We start from the raw sequence: 14,736 nt of genomic DNA, 5'->3' as shown, positions 1-14,736 counted from the left end.
GTCTCGATGTCAGATTGCGGACAGCTGAGCGATGGCAGGTGGGTGTCGATTTATAGTTTTTCCAAGCGCAGCATAAAGCATAACATGGCTTCTTTGGCGAAAAAAAGTATATACAAAGTACCTTACAAACCTAAGTGCAGAAATGTACGTTTTTCTTGCCACTAAAAGTAGAGCTTGTATAGTTTAGCTTGTATAGTAATAGTTTTAGGAGTTAGTTTTTCTTTCCTACGCAGACGTTTAAGGATAAGAGAAAGCCAACTTAAATATTAACATAATTTTTATTGCATGGGATATTGCTCTTATTAAATACTGCATCTGCTCTTGTGCTCAACAGGTAAGCAGCTCCAATGCCACACAGGTGCTGTTGCGCAACGTGGGATTCGGTCTCTCTGGCAACTTTTCATGCGAAGTGACCGCCGACGCACCGCTCTTCTCGACGGCCACCGCAGTGGACACCATGCAAGTTGTTGGTAAGTCTGACTCTAAGCTGATTCAACCAAATTGGCCTAAAGTGCGCTTAAAAGCTTTCAAAGGAGCGGCGGTATCAGCTCTTTCGGCTTTCGTATAGCCTTTGACATTACCCGCCTTTGATCGTCGGTCAGCGTTCCGTGGCTGAGTTCAGTATCCACAGACCACAGTCCAGAATCGCAAATCCTGTGGCTGCTCTTCGACCGGGACCGGGAGATAAAGTTTTTCGCCTTCTTGGCAATTTGTTTTTGGCCGGGGCCAAGGTCGCAGCAGATGTTTCTGCTGGTTGCCAAAGTTTTGCGCTGAAAATTGCGTCATTAACAGGCCATTTCGGCTTTGCCAGATAAGCGGGTTTGCCGGCAATGAGGCGCTGGTTCAATGGCTAGGTGGTGGTACTGGGTGCTTCTAAGTGGGGGGCACCTGTCTGGGGGTCATTTGGTAGTCTTACCTGTGCTCCACGCATTTCACGGCCTTATGCGCTTTAAATGAGCGTGGAGCGCCGCGCTCTGAATTACGAATTTAATCAGCGTGCCAGGGTCATGAAATCCAATGGCCGCCAGTCCGTTTCGGCGTAACAATTATTTGTCCTTTGTGATACACTAGGAATTTTATTTGGCTATACATATAGGAGCTGGAAATTAAGAAATTCAGTTTATTTCAAATTTTTGTTTATTTTTTATTCATTTTTTATCCTTTTAAAAGCTAGCAATAAAATATATTTGTTTTTAAATGCCGAGCGAGGTGTGCCACTCCTTGAATTAAACATACAACTAACGGCAGCCCCTTTGTCCCTATTGCATGCTCTGCGATGCACAACAATGTGGCCTCCACTTGTGCTTGTTTTGTGTGGGACTCGGCAGCCATATGGGGCTGTGGGGCTATGGGGCGTATGCGTAATGCGACCTAAATCGATGGCGCAGCTTCAGCGCTCGTCGGAGTTAATCTTTCTATCCGCTTGGCCTCAAGCATTCGAGAAATGCGCTCCGACAGCTAAATTGTGCTTTATTCGCTGATTTTTATGCCACTTGCTGGGCAGGATTTATTTGCCACACCCCGCCGTCGTGAAACCCTACGAGGGTCGAGAGTAGAGGGTCGAGGGTCCTTCTTTCCGAGAGGGGAAAGCTCGCTGTGTTTGTGCGTGTGTTTGATTGAGAGCTCGTCTGGGTTAATGGCTCACTGGCTCAGTGGCTGCTTGTTGCCCGGCATTAAACATTCAGATGTCTGCCGTTCTGGCCTGGCCTTTATTAGATTGCCATTGCCTTTGGATCTGCCACCGCCATGTCTTTGCCCCCCCGCCAGCCGTCTACTATATATTTAACGCCGCATTTAGCCCATTTAATTGGGCCGCTTTTGCGTAACTAGCATCTGGGGATTAAAGCCTTTGATCGCGTATTTGTGTATTTACTTTAAATTCATGATGCCGCGCTCAAGGGTGCCTCAAAACTGATTAAAGTTTCATTACGGGCTGCGGCATTTAATTGGTTGCTCACTGGTCGTGGGTCCTCGGTCCTTGGGAGCACCAAACATACATCAATGCTGGATAAGCCAGTTGGGAACTGACACACTGACAGCCCACTAGCCCACTAGCCCAGCAACCCAGCAACCAAGCAGCCTCAAATCTCGGGCTTTGGCGGTTTCCCCTCTGTATCTGTATCTATATCTTGCGGGTTCTGTAAGTTCGTTTCGCTGGGTGCTCGGTTGTAGGCTTCTGCGGCTTAGGCCTAATGTCGTCGACACTAAAACCCCAATAACTTGCCGGCTAAACAATAAATTACTGTAGCCAACAGCAGGCAGAAACAGCCACGGACACCATATTGTTTCTACACAGAGCGAAAACTACAAGACACATATTCGCAATTAAGTATCAACTTTAGGTATTAACTTTGACCAGAAACAAATTCAACTTACTTGAACTTGAAAACTTTAACATATTTTTAACTTTGACCAGAAACAAATTCAACTTACTCGAACTTGTTTTTCCGAATGCTTGAATCAAGATTTTATTCTGCTTAAGAACCCTCTTAATTTGTGGCACACGCTTTTTCTCAGCGCCCCATCTTGTATCTCTTCGGTAAATCAGATTTTCTTGGCTTTAACGACTGACACCCATCTCATCTGCGTAAACTTGCGCTTTAATTTCATCGATTCAGCGCATAGTTTTCCCGATGGCTGGCCGCCTGATGTTTTATGCAACGAATCAGAGTCAGCGTCAGCTGGTTGCTTTTGGCCAGGTTTAGTTGTGCGCACTCATTCGCTTATGCAGCCGCGTCGTCCTCGGTGTAAATAACTCTGAGGTTTAATCGTGTGTTAATGAGCTCAAGTGGCAATCAGATTGCGGCCCAAGGATCCAGGGATCCAGGGATACGGCGAGGAGCCCACTGAAAGGAGGTCTCGACGTCGGCGTGGCCCATAAAATAAACACTTTGTCCTTGCGGGGCGGGCAATTCAAGGCATTCAGCCCGCTTCAAGGACACCACGGGGGTGGTGGGTGGTGTGAGTGAGATGTTTGGAAATGGGTGGCCCGGCCCCAAAAGTTATGCTAATTCGGGCTTTCATTAAGTCACAGCCCCCATCACAGGCCGTCTTCTTCGGCTGGCACAAGTCAAAAGTTTATAGTTGGCAAACATTTGGGCAGCCTTAAGTTTAATAACTTAATGACACGAGTCGAGGCTAAAACCAAGTGCAAAGTAGGCTGGTCAGCTGCTAAATTAATTTCGAAGGGACAGACCTACGACCTACACTGGTCGAGATACAAAAGTTGTTGACTAAATTCGATACAGAAAATAAGGCGAGCTCTCTATTAATTCGTTGTAATTTTTTGTAATAAACAAAGTAACGCTGACTTCCCCTTGTTATCAAGTAAAATGCATTCACTTTCACAAATTGTCATGGCGGCCTGATACAAGAAACTGAATATCCTTGTTGAAGGATTGCTCATGTGTTCCGGCCAAAGCTGTAGTTTCTTGGGACAGTGTGCACTCGCAGACTGACCCTCATTAGGGGGAATTTGGCGGCGGAGTCTCAAAGGCAAAGGCGAAGCAAAAGCCCGACAAAGAGGCATTCGATGCTGGTCCGTAAAAAGGTCAGAATCTGCAAGGCAAAAAGCGCAGGCGAGCAAGAAAGCAAAAGAGAGCATGGGGATTAGAAAGCGAGCCACCACACAGAGGTCCTGAAAGCAGAAAGTTGCCTCGGGGCGGGAAAAAGAGCAAAGTTGGCGCCGCCTTTGTCATGGAAATTACTTTCTTCATTAGTTACTTTGTTTCTCTCTCCCGGTCTTGTGGTAGTCCTTCCCATCCATCCAGGCTCCACATCCCGGTTGACTTAATTAAAAAGTTAGGCGTGGCGAGTGCCAGGATCTTCGGCTTGCGGTTGTGATTGAAGGGTCTCCCGGTCTTCGACTGCACTTATGCGCCTATTAATGTGTTTTGTGTCGGCTGGGTCAGCTAATTGAATTGTACTAGCCGCCGCCCTTCCCCGCATTCCAAAAGGAAAGCACCCAAATTGTCATCTTTCATGGCTCAGAGCTTTAATTAAATTCCTCCTTCAACAGCAGCAGTATAGACAAAATATAATAATAAAGTAATAGAATTTAAGAAAATGTTCATATTGGAAATAGACTTCAAATATCAGAAACTCAAAAAGCGAAGCCACGTGTGTTTGTAATTCAATTGTTTTCAACACATACTTCTAGTTTGTTTAATTGTATCCAACTTGTACAAAAGAGCTCCCACAAATTCCGTTATTTGGCAAGTGATTTTCACAATTCAGAGTCCTGCTCTATTATGTTACTAAAACTAAACGTATTACTTTCCCTGTTTTTCAGAGCTGCCCGAGAAGCGTCCGCAGGTTTTCACGGAACACACACGCTACGAGCCCGGCGATGTCCTGCGGGCCAATTGCAGCACTCCGCCGTCGCGTCCGCGGGCAGAACTCACATTCACCATCAACAACTTGGTGGTGAGTACTTGCAACACAACTTTCAACTCCGCAATCACTCCAATGAATTATTACCGACCTGGCCGGCCGGCTGGTCGTCTTCAATTTATTTCATGTTCCCGGGTTTCCGGGTAGAGCGGAATACAAATCTGACAGCGGGTCAGCGGCTATTTCGTGTTAGCCGAGCAGATCCTTTGAAGTGGCTTGTCTATCCTGCTGAGAAATGAACATGAAAATGGGCTAGGACAAGACTTTAATCAAAAGGGTTCTGCTCCGGCTTGTTTTTTATTTTTATTTTGTTTTTCTTTTTTTGTGGTTTTTTTTTATTTTGCAAGCATTTGCCTTGGGGGCTCGTCCATCCGTCAACGTGGCGTATGCGCAATTTCACAGCCTGCCAGCGAGCGTGAGGATTGTCATGTGTATTAACAATGCATACGAGGAGGCCAAAAGAGGAAGAGTCGGTCGCATCTGTGGCCCGAATGCCCGTTTTGTCATTTAGTTACTGTGAATACAGATTTCTATGCGGTAGCACACTCAAAGCGCCAGTGTCAGTGATGTGCAAGTTTGGTAGCTGAAACTTATGTAAATTACTAAGAACGACAGGTTTTGATTTGTTATTAGCTATGTTAATTTTCTTTTCTCACTAGGCCATATATTTAGAAATTAGAAACTAAAAGTGATATTTAAATTAATTTTAAATAAGAAATGCGTACAAGAAGCTAGCACGTCAGCACTGAGGATAAGAAGCAGTAGCATCTGTGCGACGGCGCCTTCCCAACTCTCATGGCTGTCATTCCTTGGATTTTCACTTTTGGTTGCTGTCGTGTTGCCATTGTTGTCCTGCGAGCGGTTCCAGTGCAATTTTATGAATATGCATGCCACATGCTCGCTCCTCTTTATTCTCCTGCTTATAATTTCGACCCAGGCCCGGATGTCAAGAGCAGTTCAGGTTCAGAATCGGTCAAGGCGATGCCTCTGCTGCCTCTGTTGCTCGCTCTATTTGCGGTTGAAAAGGGTAGTTGTCTGGGCCAGAGGCACTCGAAGCTCGAAACTCGAAACTCAAAACTCAAAACTTAAAACTAAGGAGTCTGTGTATCCCGAATCCACGTGCCTAACTGGTTGCCCACGTTCCCTTTACTCCACTCCATTCAAAGGACTTCAGTGCAACTGCATAATCGTCCCTTTTGATTTTCAAGCTGTTTGCTATGCTAAAGATGAGTCCTGCTGAGCGGTTGGGAAAATTGTTTATGGTTGCGGCTTAGTTTAGTATGAATGCATAATTTTCTATCATAAAAGCTTCCAATTGGATTGCGGTTGCAACCAAGCGAGTGCGTGTGCGATCTCCATTAGATTATGTCTTGTACCTGTCTATGAACTCAAATAATAGAAAGCTTACTCTCAATACTCTTTTATGAAATATTTGGAGATATTTTAGTAATATGAAATTTCTTTCAAATGTTTGAAAGCGAACTATTCCCTTTGCTAGCTGAATACTTTGTTATCAGATGAGTCTTTAAGATAGCTCGTTTCACAGAATTAAGCTATAATGGTTGTCCTGATTTTATTAACATAACTCCCCTTTAAGGAAGGGCTCTCTATTAGTCTGGGAAACGCTGTACTCATGTCAATGCTGTTGAAAAATGGTTGCCACATTCCAGAAGCGCAGTTGGCAATCTCGCATTAAACATGATAAATGAATTCAAATCATTTTCGCCGCAATAACTCGCTGCCGTTACGAAGGGGGAATTTTTGGGGAGAATATTCAAACGGGTTGTGTTGCCTGGAAATGAAATGATAGCTTATCGGCAATGCCTCTCCAAATGCCAATGATGCTGTGCGGTTGCGCTGTTGCGGGCTAAAGGGGAGGGCGCTTTGCAGGGGACTAGATGAGGCACAAGGAGCTGCAAGGACATCGAGAACTTTTGGCAGTGGCAACCATTGGCTGTGAGACAACAAACAGTAAGCAAACGTGGCAGACATTGACTAAAATTGAGTAGAAAACGATACCGCAGGAGGAAGATATATTACAATTGCCGATCACAGGAAACAAATGAATATTTCATGCTGTGCAAATCAACATGGCAAGGAGGGAGAAGGGGGCGAGCAGGAAGGGTGTGCGTGGTCGGTGTGTGTACACACACACCCTGGGCACGCACACACACTCAGGCACTTCCGACATTTCCTGCAAAGTTTACGTTAAAAGGTGCGCCGGCAAGGAGCCACAACTTTCTGTTGACAAAAGTTTTTGCGGTGAAATGCCACAGGAGTAATTTGCAAGAGGTCTGGACCCAAAACTCACCCACTGCCAAAGCCCGGAAAAGCATTTCCACACAGGAACAGCAGCGGTCAACATATCATGGTTCCAATAAGGAAGGGAGAAAATTGCAGGTCGTGCCTTTAAAGATGTACTTAAGAAATAGTTACCAGAAATGAAAAGTAATTCTAAGATTACTCTGCATTTAAATTAGAACTAGTCAACATTTTTACCAAAAGTCGAACTAATCATTTTTAAATAAATGAATACCTTCGAAGTTCTTTAATTGATGCATAACACCAAAGTAATAAGACTTTTTGGACACAAGCGAGCTATTCTCTTGCCCGCGAGTGCACCTTTACTTTGCCCCCGGTGACATATGTGCCTTCGGTTTAAGACTGCTGCTGCGGCTCCATTTCGGTCTCCTGGCTGTTGCCGCCCTGTGGGGCCCAGGCATTAATCATTCGGCATGTAAATTGCCAATTAATAACTGCTGCATGTCATTTGGCGTCGGCTTAAAAATGCCACGCAGAATTTGCCATCATCAGGGTTGAACGAACGGAGACTGAGGAACGTCGGAATCTTGCTGGGTAGCTTGCCAAAGTTCTAGGCGCATTCGCATTAATGAAGACAAATAGCACTTAGGCCCTGCCAAATTTAGCGGAAAATTGAAAAAAGCTTCGCAGCCAGCAGTTGGCTGGCTGGCTCCTTTGTGCCATAGTTTTTTTTGCCCACCCCATGTATACGACATACTTTGGCGCTCTCTTCTTGGCAGACAGTAAACCAGCTTCCAGTTACCAGTTACCAGTAACCATTTGCAGAGATATTGCAGTGCTATCCACAATTTATTTGTTATTGATACGCTGGCAATGCATTGCACACACAAAAACCCATACATACATATGTACATACATACACGAGGGGCTGAGGGACAAATTGTGCACTATATTGGATGAAATATAAAATATATTTATTGTATTTTTGCATCGTCTGAGAGGGCGGAGTCGCCAGGGTTTCGGTTCATCGAACGTATGAAAATTTATGCCTGCAGACCAAGTGTCATGGGAGAAAAATTGGGTAAAAACCCGAATTTCAAATGTTATTCAGTCTTGTTTCCAAAAAAAAAAGTATGCTAGAAGGGGTCTCTCTTAAGCTCTTAAGCTTTTATAGGAATTTTGAATTTAAATATCAGTATTTACTTACAAGCTGCGTTCAATGGCTTGAAAACTGAAAAAAGTGCTTAAGGATTAGCTAAATGCCATAGAATAAGCAATCACTTTCAAACGGAATCTGAATGATCCCAAGCTTGTCTATTCTCTGGCTAAATGCTATGTCCTTATTGTATAGGTAAGCGTTTTCAGAAATTAGCACTTGGCTAAGAACAAAAGTGCAAGTGTTTCAGCCATAAATACGAAGAAAAGGCGGATTACTCGAATGAGTTCCAAATGAACGACACCCAGGCAATGCAAAGCGTTTCTCATAAAGCAGCTTTATTTCTGGCTTATCTGGCACCCACTCTCCATTAGTTTTGACAATTTCGCAAAAAGTGCTGCTAAACTGATGCACGAAGTGCAACCATTGCCGAATTTCGCACATAAGTTTGGGCCTAAATTCTACAGAGACAACTACTAAAAATATATAATTTTCCTCGTATGCAGAGAGAGTCGAGTCGAGTTGAAAAAATAAAAGATGCTGGCAAGAAAAATACGGAAGTGGAGAAGAACTTTTGCTGCTTAAACATCTGCTTTTTGGCATGCACATGCGTATGGGGGAAAATTATTTATCAAAGCGCAAATCCTTTTGCACACACAGAGGAAAGAGACTTGGCGATGGCGATGGCGATGGCGAGTGGCAGATTCTCCTATGGCAACAATTTTACAGTGAATTGCACTAAATAACTGCCATTAAGCATAAAAGCTGTTCTCGCATGAAGGAGCTGCTGGCAGCATTTAAGCCAAATGCAAGTTTAAGCATCTTAGAGCTGGCGCAAATAAAGTGGACTTACGCAGCAAGGACATGGACGTGGCCTGGGGTATAGGAACGGATCCGGATTCGTATTCGTATTCGGATGCTGATGCGGATGCTGATGCGGATGCGGATGCTGATGCGGACCAATACGGATGCAGGCCAAATGAAAAGCAAAAATGGCGCATAAGAAATACGAGTCCAAACGGCAAAGGAATCCGCCGAACCAAAGGCTCTGAAAAGCTGGCAAGGCCTGCACCAAACTGGCGAAAACTTTCGTCAAATGCCACGCAGTTTTGGTCCTTTTCGTTTTTTTTTTTGGTCAGGCATTGCTGTGCTGGCTGTGTACTATAGCATGTCCCCAGTTCCATGTAGAGTGTCCTGCCCATGTCCTGCCGGCTGTCCTTGCAGCCACTAATGTGCGCAATTGTGTGGGCATCCGGATTTTTTCTGTCACTCTGGAGAGGAGAGCGTATAATGATCTGAAAAACATTAGGAGCAGTTTAGGACAAAATATTAGCATCAGGAATGGAATTGCTAAAAAATAATTTTTGGTCGAATTTTTTTATGTTTCTACAAATAAACAAGAGAGAACGCTATAGTCGAGTTCCCCGACTATCTGATACCCGTTACTCAGCTAGTGGAAGGGAGAAGGAGAGTCTTAAACACAGTTTTTGGCGGTTTGTAGGCGTTATAGTGGGCGTGGCAGAAAGTTTTTTGGCAAATCGGTAGAAATTTACAAGACTAATACAAAAATGAAAAAATATCAAAACATTTTTCAAAAGTGTGGGCGTAGCAGCTTTGGGCGGTTTGTGGGCGTTATAGTGGGCGTGGCAGAAAGTTTTTTGGCAAATCGATAGAAATTTAGAAGACTAATACAAAAATGAAAAAATATCAAAACATTTTTCAAAAGTGTGGGCGTGGCAGTTTTGGGCGGTTTGTGGGCGTTAGAGTGGGCGTGGCAACATGAATCGACAAACTTGCGCTGCTTCTATGTCTCTGGAGTCTGTATGCTTAATCCTAACTTTCTAGCTTTTGTAGTTCCTGAGATCACAGCGTTCATACGGACGGACAGACAGACGGACAGACGGACAGACGGACAGACGGACAGACGGACAGACGGACATGGTCATATCGACTCGGCTATTGGTCCTGATCAAGAATATATATACTTTATATGGTCGGAAACGCTTCCTTCTGCCTGTTACATACTTTTCAACGAATCTAGTATACCCTTTTACTCTACGAGTAACGGGTATAAATAGGTTTGGAATTTACTATGCAATAAATCGAAATAGGTAATAAAATCTTATACATATGTACAACTGATGACACTTATCTTACATTTCTTCAAGTTTTTCAGGGCCTTTACTCTGTTCCATTGCATTCTGAGTTTAAGTTCATATTGGTGTAGGTATTGGTGTTTTTTTTTGAAGGGCATGTTTCCGTCGGGCAAAGTTTCTAACTCGGTTTTTTGGTCCTTTTGTGTGTTTGTGTTGTGCTCAGACGCCGCTGCTTTTTGCTACATTGCATTAACACAGATAAAGGTCCTTGATACATAATTTCCATGCATACAGAAGTGTCTCCCAGCACATGTGGCAAATCCCCTGACTACCCAGATACTCAGATACTCCTCCTCCTCCGAAACCCCCTGGAAAAGCGATCCCCCGCCGCCACTGCTCTTTGGCAAACTGTGCCAACTTGCAAATGGCGACAAGATGCTGGCTGGCAAAAGTTTTTTCCTTCCAAACGGCCCGGTCCATCCAAACGGCCAAAAGGAGAAGTACAAACAAAAGTATTACGAGCGTGAGGGCTAAACGTTGCCAAATGCTAAGGCCTCTCCTCGCCACAGACCCCTCGAGCGCCTTAAAATATGCAAATGCATTTGCGAGCGTAAAATAAACAGGCGCAGTCTAAAATTATAATCCCCTTGTATACGCCTGCCCGAACACTGAGAGAAACGAGGCTTTAACTCAAGATGGCACTTTTGAAAAGCGAACTTTAGGGAATTGAGCGAAAAGTGCATTAAAAGTCATGGCTCTTTTTGCTCGCAATAATGAAATGGTTTAAAAGAACAAGGTTGTTACAGATTTTTCTGTGTAATTCCTTAGCAACACCCAAAACTGCTTTGAATAAATTAAACTAATATGATATGTATGCCTTTGTTTGTGCATTCTTTGAGTCCAAAAACCAACTTGCTAAAGTAAAATCTAGCTAAATATGTTTCTTAGATATGGAACATAGGGAAGGAAAACAACAGCCTCAGCTGTAGTAAAAATTGAAATGTAATTAAATAAAGTTGTAATGCTTCATGTTGTTCTTCTTACAGATGAGCAATGTGGACATCGAGTACATTCGCACCATCGATAATCTGATTGCCACGCGGATCTCGCTGAAGATGCAACTGCAGGGCATTCACTTCTCCAGCGTGAATCCGGTTTACAATAACGGTTACGGGCCGAACTCGGTTTACGGACATGGCGGACCGGCTTATGCACCGAATGCGAATCCCGGCGGATTACTTTTGCGCTGTTCGGCGCAAATCGGAGCACTGTACCAGGAGTTCAAGGAAATCGAGTTGGGTACTCCGCAAAAGGATCCGGTACCGGCACGTGGTAAGTGTACGATAGCCGCCAGTCAATTACACCAGATCCAACTGACTTCCGTTTCCGGTTTTTCGCCGACTCTTTCGCTCCTCTGCTCTCCCGCTTTCTCTCGCAGTCACGCTCTCATCCGACACGAGCTTCAAGTCTTTGTTGAGCTCGTATTTCTCGACCTCGGCAGCGGCGGCATCGCGACTCCTGCCCGGCGTCTACATGGCGCCGCTTATAATGGCCATGCTGGCTAGTTTATTCCGGCTAATTGAGGCTGCATTCGAGCCCTGCGATGCCAGCAGCCAGGATCCACAGCCCGGACAGGCGACCGGACATTCGATGGAACATTCCAAGGAGCGAGGGGAGTCCAAGGAGCAGCGTTCAGCTCCTGTGTCCAGCTGCAGCGCCTTCAAGGCGTCCCGACAGCAACTGGCCTGGCCAGGATCACGGACAGAGAGTCTGGGTCCGGGTCTGGGCTAGGCGTGTGTTACGAGTTAGTTAAATTCGATATATATTGGGGGAGTTCGCTAGACCTGGGCAATTAATATGTAATTCAGTGATCAAACTTCCGGATAACACTTACTTTTCGGGCTTAAACGTACTTGAAGTTATTTTTTTCGAGTCATTTATTATTTAAACAGGTCTAGGGAACATCCGCACTTCGTTGATTTCAAGTATCTTCTTTTGATGACTGCTTTTCATGTTAACTCTTATTTTACACCAAAAAACCACACTTTGAGATGTGGCGTCTACTAGCGAGCTAAAGAGAAAAAAAAAAAAATAAAGTTTAAGAAAACATTTATAAACTAGCCTAGTCGTAAAGAAGAAAACCGGAGGTTGGACAGCAGAACAGAAGAGTTTAAAACCTATAAAGCAGGACACATACACAATTCAAATATAAATGTTTACACGAACGAGATAAACGAGTAAAAGGAGGAGAATATGCTAAGTACATGAAATTACTGATTCTACTTTTAATGTGCAAAGTAAACAAAGTAACACAGAAATAAACAGAGCAGCATAACAAACCAAAGCCAGAAATCAAAGGTGTGTATCCGTGGGAAGGGGAAATGTGTGTAAAATATATTTAATGAAACATATTAAACTAATTTAATTTAAAGTAAATAAATCAAAGCCTTGTATGGGCATATTGTAAATGGTGGTGAAATTAAATAAAATGTGTGTTAATTTTAAAGCTAGTTGGACTTTCATTATCTACGTTTCTACGAATCTAACAAAGGCGAACTAAAAACTGAAGAGGTAAATGTGCTAATTCCAAGATCTTTCCCATTTTCCTCCAATTTACTTAGGTTGTCTGACCGGTGACCCAAGGCATTTTCCGATTCAACAAATTTTCACTGTTGATTTTTGGCGTTAGGAATTCTTACTCAACATTTTTGCAACAAAGGAGTGTTTTTCTTCGAAGTCCACCCTTTCTGGTTATTGTCTGCATTTAGTTTGCCTGCCAAAGTGTGAAAAAACTTGCCGTTACGCAGCGGAAGATGTGAAAGAAATATAGAATAGGGAATCTAGTACAATGCAATGCACACTCCCTTTCCGCTTTTCCTGCATTTTTCCTTCGTTTTTTGCCGTTTCCGTTCTGCATGCGCATTTTGTATTATATTTTGTGCTTCCTAGTTTTCCTCGCAGCTTTTCCGAAATTATTGAAGCGCGCTTTGTTATTTCTTTTCAATTGCGGCCGAGTGAAGTCGTTCCATTTCGTTTTCCATTTCTATTCCAAGAGGGTTCGTTCTCCTCTGTCTGTCCTCTGTTATCACAAATAATTGTGCTACGTATATTTATATACATAAGGATCCCCCCCCAGCTCTCACACAAAAAAACATGCGTATAGTTGTTGCTTATAAAGTTTCATGGCGAAAGAAGCATTTGAAATGTGCGTGATAGAAAATATTTGAGCAAATAAAGGCGAGCAAATATAAAAATACATTCAAATTTCCATTCGTTTGGCCAGCGTCTGGAAAGTTCTGTGTTCTGTGTTCTGTGTTCTCTGTTGTGTATTTAAATTAAATTGCGAACAAACAAGCACCAAAATAATGGCAACCATTCTGAAATTGATGGGAACAGAATGTATCAAAATACAAACTGAAGTTATGCGGATCTGTGTCGGTTGCAAATTTGGAAAGTCCTTGACTTCGACAAGGACCTTCTGACAAGGCAATCTCAAATATGCAATCTCTTTTCACTAATCCAATTGAACTCGCACAAAGCATCAGTTTTTACAAATGTTTGTAGTCCGAATTCCATTTTGCAGACAATTAAAAAAGGCTAAGAAGCAGTAATGTGGAAGTACTCTCGCAGTTGGCAGTTGGCACTGCATGAAAATATACGTTTCGGTTTGCTGAGCTTTATAAAAACGAATTTCAAATGTTTTTAATTTACAAAATCGAATGAGAAGTAACACTATAAATCAATGAATTAAGAGACGAGCCCATAAACCGCAACAAGATCCTTTCATTATTCAGTGCACATGGACCATGCATGTTTGGAACCTCCTGATGATTTCTGATTGCAAATGTATTTCGCCAGGGCCAATTAGACACTTTATATCTTTGGCAGGGCAGGACACGGCCCAATATTTCGATGGCAAAACACTGTGGTGGACTGCAGCAAAATGATGCAGTGCCTGCTAATTGAAGTCAACTAATTTGCATTGCAGATGGCAGCAACATGGAAAAGGCATGAACATATCCTGCGTTCGAATGATACTGGACCGGGGCTTATTTACGTGCCATTAGACGACCAGCGAGTACGTGCCAGCGAAAGGTCCTGCAAAAATGCACAACTCACAGCAAAGAGCGAGCCAAATTGAGTTTGACAGACCGCAGAGCACAATTAAAATCAATTAGCTACGCGCATCGAATTATAAATTGATTTATTTATGATGTTTTCAAACCAGCCACAATCGCCGCTGGTTGGTGGTTGATCCTGATTCCTCGTTCCTGTTGCCTGTTGCCTGATTTCTCATTCCCGCTTCCAGATACGTTTGCCGGAGGTCTCTGTTTGCCTTTCTCGTGATATCCTGCGTTATCCTCCCGACCTGCGCGTGTCGCAGGATGTCAAGTGTGCATTTCAAATGGCCAACTAACGCTGTTGTCGCGTCATCGCTTCACCGTCACTGGATTCCCGATCCCAGTTCCCCGTCGCAGATCCCTCTGGCTGTCACTCCGGCAAAAAGCAGACATTGCACTGGCCAGCAGCGTAAATTGAATCCATTGATTCGCGCTCAAATTTATAGTTACCCGCCGCCCGGGGGACTGGCACTTGACTTTCGCTTTAGCATCATCGAGCTGGGCTTAGAGAGTCCACCGTGGGAAAGTCACACTGCGAAGAATTTCGGCACAAAATATTTAAAATGAATTATGGAGCGATCTACCCTGGTCTACATCTCTGAGGTCAATTGAGATGTATATAGATTGGTTAGTTTGCACGGGTTTTAAGCTTCATTCAGGTGTCCCAGTGGGGTATACACACAGCGATACACACGGCGGATGTGCGATA

At 43.7% G+C, this 14,736-nt stretch overlaps 1 protein-coding gene across 2 annotated transcripts in view; it reads left to right on the top strand.

Moving 5' to 3' along the window:
- LOC120453259 overlaps window positions 1-12,390 on the top strand; it is a 46,658-nt gene extending 34,268 nt beyond the window's left edge. For both annotated transcript variants that reach the window (XM_039637881.2, XM_039637882.1), the window contains 4 exons: window positions 335-470; window positions 4,292-4,425; window positions 10,953-11,238; window positions 11,345-12,390. In XM_039637881.2, the coding sequence (XP_039493815.1) occupies window positions 335-470; window positions 4,292-4,425; window positions 10,953-11,238; window positions 11,345-11,697 (909 nt within the window). In that variant the 3' untranslated portion in view covers window positions 11,698-12,390. The remainder of the gene's footprint in view (window positions 1-334; window positions 471-4,291; window positions 4,426-10,952; window positions 11,239-11,344) is intronic.
- The last annotated feature ends 2,346 nt before the right edge of the window (window positions 12,391-14,736 follow it).

The sequence above is a fragment of the Drosophila santomea genome, chromosome 3R (assembly GCF_016746245.2).
Source record: "Drosophila santomea strain STO CAGO 1482 chromosome 3R, Prin_Dsan_1.1, whole genome shotgun sequence".
In the NCBI taxonomy this organism is placed as follows: Eukaryota; Metazoa; Arthropoda; class Insecta; order Diptera; family Drosophilidae; genus Drosophila; species Drosophila santomea.
Note: the sequence above shows the minus strand (reverse complement) of the source record. Positions and strands in the feature narration are given on the sequence as shown.